This window comes from Corvus brachyrhynchos, unplaced genomic scaffold (genome assembly GCF_000691975.1).
Source record: "Corvus brachyrhynchos isolate BGI_N302 unplaced genomic scaffold, ASM69197v1 scaffold101, whole genome shotgun sequence".
Classification (NCBI taxonomy): domain Eukaryota; kingdom Metazoa; phylum Chordata; class Aves; order Passeriformes; family Corvidae; genus Corvus; species Corvus brachyrhynchos.
The window spans coordinates 2,753,961-2,769,158 of record NW_008237239.1 but is presented as its reverse complement, the minus strand read 5'-3'; the positions used below and the strand labels follow the sequence as shown (position 1 = coordinate 2,769,158).

The 15,198-nt window shown below is 37.5% G+C and overlaps 1 protein-coding gene across 1 annotated transcript in view; it reads right to left on the bottom strand.

Moving 5' to 3' along the window:
- The window catches only part of CDC73 (cell division cycle 73), a gene marked incomplete at its 5' end in the record, with an annotated part of 96,734 nt that overhangs the window by 75,814 nt on the left and 5,722 nt on the right, over positions 1–15,198 (bottom strand). Inside the window, 2 exons of the mRNA XM_008630458.2 lie at positions 4,465–4,543; positions 5,796–5,894. Of these exons, the coding sequence (XP_008628680.1) occupies positions 4,465–4,543; positions 5,796–5,894 (178 nt within the window). The remainder of the gene's footprint in view (positions 1–4,464; positions 4,544–5,795; positions 5,895–15,198) is intronic.

Genomic DNA, 15,198 nt, shown 5'->3' with positions numbered 1-15,198 from the left:
GGGGGAAGTATTAACAATTGGCTTCTACTATGCTGAAACTTTGAGAACAACAGGAATGCTCCTGGAATAAGCCTTAAAGACCTAACCTTGGAACAGCACAGGGAAACTTGACTTTGCCATCCATACTGAGGGATGCACTCAATGGGTCACAAAAATGTTGTATCTTCGAGACGACCATCCCAGCACTCCTGCACACTTTGAAATTACAGAACAAGCAAGCACAGGAAAAGGATCATCTCAGGTAAAGCCACCCAAGAAAATGGGGGAAAAACAAAGTATAGCATCCAAAATATATGTATCAATAACGTGTATTTAAATATCAAACATTAAGGCACACAGGAGAGGACACAAAGTAAGCTCCTAAGCATCAAACGACATTTGAGCACACGATTTTTAAATCCTGAAAAAGATTTTAAAATTATGTTGCTCAAGAAGGTAGGACAGACTGCAGTTTGAAAAAATATCCCCAATTGTAAAGATGCACATTAATAAAGTGTAAAAAAACTACTCGAGGGAGTAATATGAAGGAAAGGAATTTACCAAGGTAAAAGCAGAGAAAGTTTAGCACAGGATGGAGCTCTGTGTTGCTGAAGAGAAGATACCATCACTAACTGCCAGCATGAAAGAAACCAAAGCAACAAGAAGGAAACAGCACCCAAGTAAAGTGTTTGCAAGGAGTTCACCTCCTCACCTCAAAAACATTTGAGCAGTTGGGCAGGATGGGTGCACTGCCCAGCAACGCGTTCTTCCACTTCCCATGTGGAAATATCCAGGATGTGCAATTCCTACTGCAAACAACATTCTAACGCATCACAGAACTTGAAGAATGTCAAAGGAAAGGTTTCTCTGTCCTGCCTGACCAAAGCTGCAGGACCAAGACCCCCGCTGGACAAAAGGTGAGCAAGCGCTGCCCCTGGGCTGCTGAGCAGTTCTACTGACTGCACGTGGAACTCATTGTTTGCTCTTCAAGAACAGCACAATTACCACCCCCTCACACTGACTATTAAACCACTCTAGTAGCAAAGCCTGTCCCATCTGGCATGAAAATTTTAAGTCAGTGAACCAGAGAGGCATCCTGATACACTGCATCAGAAATAATGATCCATCACAAGAAGCAGAGAAATTTGGCTGCAACTCAACAGTTTACTTAATGCATGTTAAAATTCCTAAATTTACCCTCTTAGCTCGACAAACTTCGAATTTCTTATGCTAAGGACAAGACAGCTAATGAAAAAATTGTGTATTAAAGCACACAAATATTCAAAGAAAAACCGTTCACCTGTTTGCTGCCTAAACTTTAAATACTGTAGTATCATACAAAACTGAATATAGGCAATATGCCACAATCCTGCTGCAACTAGAAGAGGACTACTGTGAACCCTTCTTAGGATTTCAGTACCTCTGAGGAAAGAGCAAACAGGTGAGACACAAAGAAAAAAGCCTAGACACATTGTCTTTTGGCTTTGTTTCAACCTTTAGCCAAAGCCAGCACTGTGCCCATTGCTACAAGCCATCCTGCCTTCCACAATTTGTAGCCAACCACAGGCAGTCACAGAGGGCAAGGTGTGGAAACCCTTCAGAACAGAAGAAATCTTTAGGATTCAACTTCATCTTAGGTGTTATCCATCATTACTAATAAATGTGGATACAGTGGCATAAAGACTGCAAGTTATTACCCTTTGATTATTTTTTTTTTCTTTTTATCATCTTTCTTTTCCTTCAGACTTCTTTCCCAAAAGTCCCAATACTGCAACCTTTCCATAAACATGTGTAATTCCAAGTTCTTACCAGACTTATTGTAAAAAAACAGAATTTAATGAACAAAAAATGCCTTATTTTATTTTTATTGATGACTATTTCTGCTTGTAATCTCACTTCTACACTGAATATTTGGAAGCCACAGCTTCATTTTGAGGGCAACTAAATAAAAAATTCCATAAGGAATGAGGTCATTTGTGACAGAGCTGCAAGTGATGTGCATCGTTCAGTTTTAAGCAAATGACATTACCAGTGCATTAATGCCTAATTATGACATGAAAACCACCTGCACTGGGAGTTCCAGTTACACTACAATTTAATAGTTTTACAATAGAATACCCTAGAAGTAAATGAGATCTTTGCTATTTGCTGAAGTTAATTTGAAGCTGAAGAAGATCTCAAATATCTCTAGGTCCCCTCCTAAGAAATCCAGGTGTTAATTACTAATTCTATGTAACTTCCATAAGTGATGTACCAATACCTTTCATAAGTCAACCTCACATTTAAAATACCTTCTTTCCAACACCTTGTTTTTATTTCCAATGCTAGCCTACACTTAGCTAACTTGGTATTACACCACTGCTATTCTTAACCTATGTATTTCTTTAAATATACCTAGAAACCTGAAATACAAAATTAACTTTGTGTGACTAAACCAAATATAACCAGAAAGTTAAGGCAGATAAACACACTCTAGAATGGAGTGTGACAGTGAGTTAGGCAGGTAGAATATCACCACATCACAAAGGAGCCTTTCAACTGGAACAAGAGCTGCAGTCCAGTCAACCCCATTTCAGCACCAAGAGAAGCCCCAACACCACATTCTCAGAATCACACAACATTGAAATGGATTTCTCACCACTGCTAATTACAGACAATCTTTTTTTCTCTGCCAGTCATCTGATCTCATCTCTGCTTTCTGCTCAGAAGTGTCTACATTAAGCTCGCACTGATGAGCTGCTCCACAAACTCTTCTGGGTTCTTCATTCCTGCCATGCAAAACCTGTTATTTCCTGTTCCCTCCTGAACCACACACATGTGGTATAAGCAAGAAATCCACCCACCTGTTCAGGACAGATGCTGCCTGCAGGGTTCCTGACCAGAACCATGTCATTTGGCAGCTAGGAGGACTCAGACCATCACTGTACCTGAGCTTCTTGTTGTAAAAGAGCCCACAATGAATTACAGGCTGTGGTACATTTGAACTCTTACACTTGCCTATTAATTCCTTGCTCTGCTTTTTATCATTTCACACTGTCCAGTTTAGATATTTACTACTTTTAAATCTTAACAGGAAATGGTATTAAAAGGGAAACTGCTTGGCAAATAAATGAGTTTTGAAGGTTTAAGATATTAACAGAAGGACACTGAGTAAGGACTAGTAAAAATATTCATGGAAGGATTGGTTTAGCTCTATATTTTGTGTTCCTTTCTTTCCCAAATTCCCTTGGCTTTTCTTGCAACAATTAATTCTTCATGGAAGCTACTTTGGATTATTTTTCATTGCTGAAAAAGCTACCAAACATCCTGCTTTGGCTTTTTTCTCCATCCCACCATGCAACTCACAATGAGCAATAGTAAATAAAACCACTGCACTGAAATATAAGCGTATTGAGGCCAACAGGGAATAGACTTCAAGAGGATATAATACAATATCTGACCCAATTTCCCATAGGAAGTTTCATACACAAACAAACATCCCCATAAAGGATATATTCACATGTAAATGCAGCTTTACAAAACTTTCTTTTTATTTAAATCATTTCAGAGATGAGTTGGCTACGATTTTCCTGAACAAAAAATGGTAATAACTTGGAGGAAGCCAAATACTCTAAAAAAATGCAAGCTGAATTGTTCACTTTGAGTTTAAAATGGCATTTAGCAGCATGTAAGTCCTTGCAGCCGAATAGAAAGCCCTTAAAAACATATACGGGAAGTTTTATTAAAGAGGAAAATGACTATTTGAGAACCAGGAGAGGCAATTCAGAAGCGTAACAAAATTCGCATGACCTTCTGCAAGAAGCACAAAACCATCCAAGCACAACAAACACAAGATTGCAAAATAAAACCACAGCAAGACATGAAAGTGAAGTAACTGAACTTGTGCTAAAAACAAGATAAAAAAAGCAATGGGGACAGGAGAAAAATTGCATTAGGAAGACAAATCATCACTCAAGTTCAATGTTCACCATGTTTTAAAACTGGTGAGAATTCTTCAATATTGTAGATTGTTTCCATCTCCTCTCCAGGAGGGTGCTTGTGTTTTGCACTGCAGTTCCCAGTTTGTTTTTTAATTTAAATACACACAACTAGATAATATTTACTTGGAATTACTGGAGGCAACTTTTAGGGTAACAGTGACTGTTTGAGGATAGGGAATCTATTTCATGTTACACACCTGACAGTCATCCTTGCACTTGTGCTTTTTTATTAATTGCATACTATCTTCCCCATACAAATCTTTTCCTCCCCAAGGAAGTTCTGGTTTTAAGCTTTCAGTTTGCTTCCTAAGAGGTAGAAATAATTTCTAAGAAATAATACTTTTGGATTTTATTACTTGGAAAGTTACCTTTAGGCATAGTTAGAGCTCTTTGTTGTCTTTTCATAGGTTTGTAAAATAATAGCAGAGAAAATGCCCTAGTATGACTTGTCAGTTTTGGTTCTCAATTTTTTTTTCTTTTGAAAAAAGCATAGCAATCAACTTACCCTCTTTGCCTTTAAATCTTTCCTGATCGTATCTGTTGTAGGCAGCTGGAATAGGTTGCTTATTTCGTAAAGTTGGATCCTAAAACAGGTTAAATAACATTTGTAAAACATACTAAAAATGTATTGGATGGTTTTTGAATTTCATGAAGAGTTACTCAGAACTACTCAAGAGGATAAAACCAGTTCATTTTTGTATGAGTTTGAATGCATTTGAAAACTTCTGATGTTTCCATTCAACATCCACTTACAATCTTACAGACACAGACTTTAGTACTGAATGCAAAGTGAACAACCTGAGGCAAAACTAAAATAAGAGGAACAAACTACATTACTAAAATCTCTATGTGTAGTGAAATCACTGACTTTTTGTTATACTTAAAGAATTAGCGAGGAAAAGAGTATCAACTGACAATTCATGATTAAGGCTTCAGCCACACAAAATTTCCCTTGTCAGCCTGATTAAGACAAAATTTTGCTAAATAAAATAAATAAAAACAAATTTTGAGTAAAAAAAGCATTCTGGGAAAAAACTTTTTAAAAAGCACCAATCTAGAGGCACATTCAATACCAATTCAGTCATTTTTGTGGATGGCTTAGTTATGTATTCACAACTACTCTGAGTGGGACATTTGAATAATGCCATGCACAATTTAAGAAATTCAACACAAAGCAAATATTTACATGTTGGAATTCATCTTGCTATTTAAATTTAGTTCTTTGTTAAATGCAGTAGCAGCAAAAACAAAACCAAGTATGATTAAACAGCTTTTAGAGCAGACTACCACCATGTTCGAAGATACATTAGGTTTAATAGAACACAATAGTAAACACCACAACTCTAAACAAATCCTGTCTAATACCTAGATAGCATTGAACAATACAGCTCTAAGTCTGTCCTGATTTATTACAAGCAAAAGAAAGCTGGTTCGAGCTGTTCTCACTCGTGAGTCATGCTCCAGATTCTTAAACATTTGCTACCGTATCTGTCAGAAAAGCAGCAAAACATTTCATCTGAAATGGCAGCAGTCTCATCGAATACATTTTTTGCAAATAGATGCAGCACATGGCTAGTGCTTGATAGATGCAGAAGCTGGCACTAGCAGATTAATCTCTCGGTAACAAGAGCATATTGAACAAATTAAACTAATATATTCAACTCTTTAAATACCAATAAATGCAACTTAAGTCAAAGAATAGCTGTGAAGTTATGCTTGAAAAACATGCATTTTTTGGAAACAAACCAAAACCAACTGTGTATGTAATACTGAGAAGACACTGTGCTCTCACTTTTGGTGTCCCAGCCCTCGTGTTCAGCCAAGCACTGCTCTTACCGTTGGTGCTGTGTTTGGTGCAGGTCTTTGCTCAGGTGCTCGGCCTTCTTCTCTGGCTTTAACTGATTGAAGAATTGCAAAAATATTCTTGGCAAAGTTCTGAAAAAGACATTAGATATCTGTGAACCTTGATGACCGTGTGCATCTCACATAACAACCACCCAGGTGGAAGACACCGTTTGGTGAACTTAAATTTCACCGAAAACCAACACTGGTGCACCAATGTTCTAAATAAATGATTTCTGACCCCTTTTCAGTGACAGGATCCAAACATTAACAGGGTTTTAAGGCATCATTGTTACCCCTTATTCTTTAAGGCCCACACCTGCTAAATCTAACTGGCTTCATTACACCACATGGTAAACCAAATTCTTCTCAAAGCACTTGTAATCTATAAACTGCAAAGTGTACACAATGTCTGTCACTGATGTCAATTTTCAGTAATGGTTCATCAGTAAAAGAAATCTTTTATCAATTAAGGAAGACAGCTTTTTTTTTTTTAACTGGTTCAGAATAATATAAAGTATTCACAAAATGCTTACACTGTCCAGAGTATTGTATACTAACACTGAAGTTAACACCACTGACATCATGAAACAAACACATGAATTACAAAACAAAGACTTCTGGGGTCAATTTTGTAGAAATCACTTAGAGAGAGTTGTACTGCAAAGCTTCCCTAATTCTGCTCACTTGACCTCAGTGAGCACCTTGTCAAGCTGGCCAGGCAGGAACTGGAAGACGACCAGAAACCACTTACAAAGGCAAAGCCATCCCTTGAGCAAACAGGTTCTTTTGACACAGTCTGAAAGAACTCACACAAAACTGTATTTTAAGTTCTTTTCAGTCAGAAAAATCCCAGGGAAAAAACCTTTCAAGAGCTGCAAGCCATACACATATCAATTATATGAGGATACCCAAAGTCTAAACTACAGGCCTTCACTGCAAATTCAGATTGCTCCCAAACTGTGGCCTGGGCAGCATATCTATCAGTCACAGTTCTTGTCATTGCTGTGCTTATTCACACACTGTCTCTAGGAAACAAGGCTACTCCATCTTCTGAAACTCACAAGAAGGAACTAATTAACAACAGGAGTAATGTTATAAGAGTGACACAGTCCACACAGAAGCCACAGCTCCCAGTCACAAGGATGTTACAACCAACTCTCACATCTGTATTGTACTCATAAAACCTACAGTTAACATAGTCTTCAAGTGAGTTTGAACTTCAAATTGTGAATTTTTCAAAGGCCTTTAAACATATGGGACTTTAATAGCCTTAAATTGCACATCCTGGACCAAACTCAGGTAAAAAAAACCCACAGGATTCTTTCTCCCATCTGCTGAAAACAAGCCACTAATAAGCATGGAATTAGAAGTGTTCTTGCTGATGTCTTTTTTCCACAGCATGAAAATGCAAGTCCCCCAAGGCCACAACCAATGTCTGTTTGGAACAGGAGAGAACCAGCAGTGTTTTAACAAGCACTCAAACTAACATCATCTTCTTGCTGCTCACTGGCTTGGTCAGGGATGTGGGATTATATTACTGTGACAGAAAAATGATTGAGCAGGAAGTCCACTGCAGGTACCAGCTGATTTGTAAAGCCCTGCAGAATTGCAGACAGCTAGGTTTTCATTGTTCATCCCTTCAGAGATCAGAATATGAATATCCCTTAGCTTCTGCCCTAGATTTAGTTAAACTTAATAATCAAGTGCAACATTTTTACTACCAAAAACTTCTCATCTGGGGGACAGAGCAGAAGAGAAGAGGGAAAAAAACCCCAAACATCAAAATATTTGTTTCTCTGCACAGATGCTCTATCCCTTGCCGACACAGTGACTAACATACACTAAGTCAAGTTACTATTGCTAGTGGTAATTTAATGCCGGGATGTTTGTGGAGAAATCTCAGGGCCAGTCAGATCAGACTGCTCTGATGAGGAAGGCTTAATGAAGTCACATCGCTAACTAAATTCCTTTTGTAATAAAAATGCTTCCATCTCAATATATCACAGTTTATGCTAAAAAATCACAGTCTTTAATTTCTGTAGCTCACCGTAACCCTAATGTTCACTAACAAAGACTTCTAGTCACGACAGCAGCTTTATCATGCTAGCAAAAATAAATAAATATTTCTTCTAATAGTGATCATCAAGGATAAACATTGGTTTCAGCTTCATAGAAAACAATTCTAGAGGAAAAAAGTTGAAGAAAAGTACACTTCATCTCAATCATCAGACAAAAATAAAACCTTAAATCTAACATGTAAAACTAGAAGCATATGCACTGTTACACAATATGGCTTACAGTGCTTCAAAACTTTCCTATAGCTAAGTTGTAACCAAGTTTTAATATACATTCTGGTGTTTCACTACCGAGAGAGAGGAGCCTAAGAAAAACCATATAAACTCAAATAAAATCTTACTGGAACCAACAATAAGGATTTGTTGGACATACATGCTTCCCAGGAAAACCAAGAGCTGCAGAATGCTGTAAACATTGTCCAAACTTAGAGCAGGGCTGGAGAAGGAAGAATTGAGCCCCAACTACATTTCTTTACACATTTGCTTGATGTGCTCAGACATACTGCTAAATCCTTTACAGCCACTGACAGACTGAAAGGCATGATGCTTTCCAAAAAGGCAATATTCCCATAACACATTTTCAGTAATTCCTATATATGGCATGACATGAAAAATGCAAACAGTATTCAGATGGCCTCATGAAAGTACAGCAGAAATTAAAACATTGCTCATAAGGAACATGAAGTGATAAACTGTATATTTAAAAGAAAATATTTTGCACATCTAAATTTAAAGCACATATTTAAATCTGGAATTCAAATCAAAAAGTAAAAAATCATTTAAGGCATCACTCTCCTATGCCTCAGAATATGTATCTTCAATTTGCAAACTGTTCACCAACTTTGAAGCTGATTTTCTGTCCTCCCTGCTCTTGTAATTCACAACTGCAGACACTCATGGTGCCCCTCAAACTGTTCTCTGCACACTTTGGAGCTGGACAAGCCATGCTGGGGCACACAACAAGCACACTGCCACACAGGAGATTGTTTAAACTACCACATGAATAAAAAGGTGTTTGTGACCCTGCTTTCAGGACAATGGTAGTTTAAGAAATTCACATTACAGTATGAGAATATATATTGCTAAACAACTGAAAGCAGAGCACATGATGACTTTGTCAAGCTTCAGATTAGGGAGCCTATAAAAAACTGTTGATAAAATTGAACTTGTTACTAACTGTTGGGGGAAAAAAAAATAAAAATCAGACACTCCTTTCACTAGAAGTTACTCTGGGAATTTCTTTATGTTCCACTCAAAAAGTTAACTGTGTATTACTAAAGCTGAACTGAAAACATAGCTATGAGTATATTTGCTCCCTGTATAGCTGTGGCCTATGCTCCCTGTACAGCTCCCTGTATATTCGTGGACTTTGTTTTCAGAAAAAAGTCCAATTCTCCCTTGTTCCATGTTACCTTCACTAAATTTTTATAGCAAGAATATTCTATGAAAGACAACTGAAACTTTTAATCAGAAATGTTAATTCAGGAGTGTGAAAGAAGAGCCACACTGTAACAGCCTGAAGATACAGCACAGCATAAAATATCAAAAATCTCCTTGATACATAATCCTAGTTTATTTCTCCTATGAATGCAGCATGTGGAAATACATAATTTTTTAATAGTTATGTTAGAGTAGTGTTTAAGGGATTACTTTATAGCTGACCTAAATATTCTTTCAGGAAACATAATGCTTTATTCTACATATTTTTTGTCGAATGCAAGGTACATATAGAAAAAACAAGATTTATTATTGCTCAGTATAAATACAATTTTTAAAAGCTGGCCCATCTTTCTTTTAAATGCTACATTCAAAATGTTTGCAGTAGTAATAATGCAGCAATGAAAGAGCCTGCCCAGTTTTACTAAGGAAGTCAGTCCTGGGTGGAGTTTGAGCACTCAAGCTGTACCATGACATTTGTGCACAGCCACTCCAAACCCACCCTCCTGCTCCATCTGAAGGACTAATGAGGACACCAGTTGCTATTAGCCTGGCACACCTTTCCTTTTTCAATTTGTTCTTGAAGTCCCCACGGCTGTGAATTTCATGAACGTGGGACAATTCTGCCACCTAGAGCCCACGCATAAAGTTGCTTTTACAATCAATTTCTTTTAAAATATCCACAATTTTACTCTCAAAACTCTTAGTTGTCTAAAGTGATTAAAGTACTGTTAGTCTTGCTTCAAAATTGTTTTACCAGCTAAATTAAATTACTGAAACTCTAATTATAACTGTATTATTAACCCACTCACAGGTGACTTCACTAGTAACAATGGTCAAGAGGCATCAGAACAAAAATACGAGAACTGAAAGTAATTGAAAACATGATTTCTCACAACATTTACTTCAAACACAGTAGTTACTGTGAAAAGGATCAAACCTATAAAGAAAATACATTAATTTTAAAAATAAAATATGCAAGTACTAACTGCAGTAGTAATATTTTTCAGGCGGTAACACAAAACTAAAAATCATGACCACCACAAAGATCAGGTTCATATGGGGAAAAAAAAAGTTCTGCTCTTTAATACTTATGTACAAGAATACAGAAGACCACAAAATAACAACATTCTGGAATAGTTCAGCTGCTGTATTAGATTAATTTGCAGTTGTGGGTTACATCCAAGGTAAATGCCACACAGCAGGAAAATGCCAATCCCCCTAGCTAGGTCATCTATAAACTCCAATCATCCTACTCAGTTCTGGTCTTCTCTCACCACGCACACAAAAATACCCAGAAGCTGGGGATGGCACAGTGGGGAAATACAAATCAAGATTATGAAATTTAATACATAAAACTCACAGTCAAGATCTATGAAACTGAATTGGAGCTTGAGGTCTATTCTCTTCTGTATTAACATCTTGTGTCATGGGTAACAATACATTGGACATCAAGTAACTTTTTCCCAAAGAAAAGTATGGATAGCTAGTACATGCAACAGGGAGGCAATAACTAAGGACGTAAAAGCTAAAAACCTATGAAGGCTTAAAAAAGAAAGTTGTTTACTTAATCAAATCACTTGTTATACAATATAAGATTTCCATGCTTTCAAAACAAAACTTAAGCAGATGTGCTGGACAGCCTAGTCTAAGTCTTTCAGATAAGAACAGATATATAAATATAAGGATTAAGGCAGGAAAATATTTTATTTGAGTTAGGCTTACTTCCTACCTTATTAGAAAGAAAAAAGAACAATTTTTATATTAAAAAAGTGCTGTAATTTAGAATATTTTCTTAAAAATTTTGTATATATTAAGCAGGGAAAGCAGGAAAAAAACCCCAGATTGCAAGAGAATCAAATTCACCAGTCTGCAGCAATGAAGCAACAGCAAGAAAAAAACCAGACCATTGCTTCAACATTTCAACCTTGACCTTGTAAGTAATATACACTGAAAGGAACAAGGTTACACTGACAAAAAGATACAATTTCAGGATGTAAAGGTTATGAAACTGCAGAGACCCAACTTCACCTAACAGATCCCATACCAAGTCTTAATAGTGTTTCCATTATGAACAGATACCTGCAGAAAGAACCCACATCCCATCATTTCCATAGGTATGAACACACCTAACTCCATTAGAAACATGTTTACCTCAAATGCCACCTTCTCCTGTCCAACTTACATGGTTCTGCTTCAGTGCTTTTCCCTGGACTGTCTCCAGGCAGGCAGAAACTTTGATGCCACACAGGTCACTCTGGACTCCCAGTGCCTGGCACTGTCTTCAAAAGATTTACACAAGGCTCAAGGAGGACAAAAGTATTTACAGATATGCTAAAAGCTGAGAAATGCACCAGCACCACATGAGTGAATGTGTCTGCCTGGACAATGCACCTACATCAGGAGTGTGTAGCTGCTGTTCGGCTTCTCAGCTGAAGAGATTTAGAAAGGTTATGTGGTATAACCTTTAACACTTCCCATATGTTTGACAGGCTGGATTATGTTATTTCCTTGTACATAGGGTTAGAGGTCACTCGAGAAAAGGTAATTCTAATATACTTGCAACTGTGAGAAAATAGAACTGAAGGAGTGCTGGCTGAAATTTAAAGTTTTAGCAATAATCTGTAGCACTTTCCCATGAACTGGGCCTGCCTGAGCTGGAGTTAATTCTCTCCCAGCTGCCCTGGTTGTGCTGCACTAAGCCTTGGTAGCCAGAAAGGCGTTGATAACAGCCCAGTGTTTTGGCTGCTGCTGAGCAGTGCTGGCCCAGCAGCAAGGCTGTCTCCACATTCCCTCCTCACCAGTGGGCTGGGGCTGAGCAGGATCCTGAGAGGACAGACAGCCAGGACAGCTGACTCCAGGGATATTCCCCATCACATGACATGTGCTCAGCAGTAGAAGCTAAGAGAAATACGGAGGAGGGGCATTTCTTGTTACAATATTTATCTTCTGGAGCAACTGCTAAGTGTCCCCAAGCCCTGCTCCCCAGGAAGTGGCTAGAGATCTTCTGCTGATGGGAAGTGGAGAATACATCTTTTGTCTTCCTGTGCTTCCCCACACATCCTTTGCTTTTATTCAACTGCCTTTATCTTGACCCACACATTTTTTCCCATCTTATTTTCTCCCAGCCATCCTGCTGAGGAGGGAAGCAGCTTGGTGGGCACCTGTCATCCATCCAGCCAAGGTCAACCCACCACACTCTACAAAAAAAAGGATGAAAGATTTTTTAAAAGAACATCTGAAATGCTCAGAGCTCACTGTTCATATCAGAACACTGGTTCATTTCAAAAAGTTCCAAAGTCACAAGGCCAGTATTAGTGCATTTCCAAAATTCCAGCTTTAAGATTTCTCTACACACAAGTAGAGCACGTTCAACACAGCCCACCCAGTTACCTTGCTGCTTATCTAAGAAATAGTTCTGAGCAATCTGGGAGATTAAAACTAAATAACTAAATATAAGTCAAGTACACCAGCAGTCACAGACAAAAATACACTCTCCAAATACACCTGTGAATGATGAAACTCCTGCTTAATCTAATTTGTTCCCACAGGAAAAATTCAAGTGCCAAATCCATTTACAGTAGAGATTAAATGAGGAGGTTTTTCCTTCAGCAGAGATTGCTGTAGCCTGCTACAGAAAATTATAAAAACCAAAGGATTTTTAGGAAGGAAAGCTAGAGGAAGGATGTGAAAGGAAGGAATCAATTTCAGTATAAACACAGCATTTTTTCTAGGTGTTTAATGGTTTGTTTTACATAACAGCCTCATATTTATCTAAAAACATGTACACAACTGAAACCTGTGCAGAGCATTGATGCAAAACTTAACACTTCTAACACTTATGATAGTAAATAGTCTATGCATGGATTCAAAACTCTTCCTGAAATTAAATTCCTTTTAACAATATATACTGTCAAAGAGTTCTAAAATTAAGTTACTATGAGAAGAAAAAAAAACCTTTATACTAAACAGATGCAATTTGGCTCTGAAAAGTGATCACATAAAAATGCCACATTATTCATAAAAATCTAGAAGACTACACTACAGACTTGGGGAAAGCCAACAAATATTTAAAACAGAAGGAGCAGGATGACTCATCTACTAGCAATTAAATCAAACACTGCATTTCCAAAAGAGGTAGAACTGCACAATAATCATACAGAAAACTATGGAAAAATAACAAAAAGTTTTAAGCAAAGCATAAAAATAAGCAAGCAGATTAATGCAAATTGTAGAAATCTTAAAACCAAAAGAGGACAGGTGAACTGAAATGTCTGATTTTAGAAACAATAGGAACCTCATGGAAATCAGTAAAAAGACATCCAGGGATTAATGCAGCATCTGATCAAAAGAGGGTAACAGAGAGGTCATGCAGACAAGGGACCTGTGTGATGCATTACAGAAATCTTAAGGGTCAAATAAACTGGGAACGACACAACTGCAGAAGTATCTTCTACAACAGGACTATCAATGCACTCAAATTACACATTTTCATGAACAAAAAAAAAACCTCACAGCCAGGAAAAAAAAAAAAAATCACTGTAATTTCAGCAAGGGGAGCTTTGTGACCATGAAGATGCTGGCAATAAAAGCAGCAGCTGAAAGGACAGAATGCAAATATCATGAGAACTTCTTAAAATGTTAAAAAAGAACATTACATCACTGGAGATCTAAAAAAAATCCTGGAACAATTCTTATATAAAGCAAACTTCGGAATTGGGAAGTGTGTCCAAAAGGAGAAACAGTAAATGCTTCAGAAATACAGTTAATATTATTGGCATCTATGAAGAATTTAGAGGAGCATATTGCTGGAGGAACCAGTATTTTCTTCAAACATATCAAAACCAAAGGAAACCTGTTAGTAAGCTGAAAAAGTCAAGAGATTATTTTTGTACTGTAGCCTGATCTTCCTCGTGTTTCCCTTTTGCATCTTAAGCTATCTCTGCATCTTAGTTTACTACAGAGAACACTGGGAAAACTCACACACACAGGAGTGTTTGTCTGTGGAATAGAGCTTGAGAAGCATGCTCGGACTGAAGCAATTTTTGCAAAGAAACAACAAAATTTACATTTAGGAGTGCTCATTGTTTGTTACCATTCACCCAGGAGTTCCGAAGGAATTCACATATTTAAAAGGCATGCACTGCTGAAGTCAATTTTGGTTTTAAATACTCTAGGAGGATTCAAGAGATTGCAGATAAACCCATACCAAGCAGATAGTAAAAATTTACAATAAAAAGAATTATCAGGCACATCAGCAATTCAAGTATCACACAGAAGAGTCAAAACAGCATTTGCAGAGCAGTATCATGCTTCCCTGATAAAAATTCTTTAAAGGAATAGGGAAGTAGGGAAGAAATGATTTGCCTGAGACAACATATCTGGGTTTCTTCACTACTTTTGAGAAGGTCTTCACAAAGGTTCTTGAAACAGAAAAAAATGAAAAAAAAAACTAAACACAAACACCCCCCCCCAAACACACACCAAAAAACCCTCCCAACCAACGTACAAATGAAAAACCTGAGCTGTTCTGGGATAAATCACAGCCCTCAGTATCACGTGATGTTTCCCCATCTACTTACTCTCACTGCTACTTGTTGGAAAATATAAACATTAACACTCGGTGATTTCTGTCCAAGCTATCAAGAATGTTCCTGCAACCCTGCACAAACCGAAATAGAAGATTTGCTGTTACGCCCATGACACTCATCAGGCTGCTCACAGTAACTGCATGCTAGAGTCCAAGAACAAACTTCATCTCTTGTTTCTTGTCTTTCTCCCTGTGTCATGTTTTGCTTAAAATCACTACCTCATCTCACTGTTACTACAATAAAACATCATCTCTCTCCCTACTGTCTTTGCAATTTCACTTGGAAGAAAAG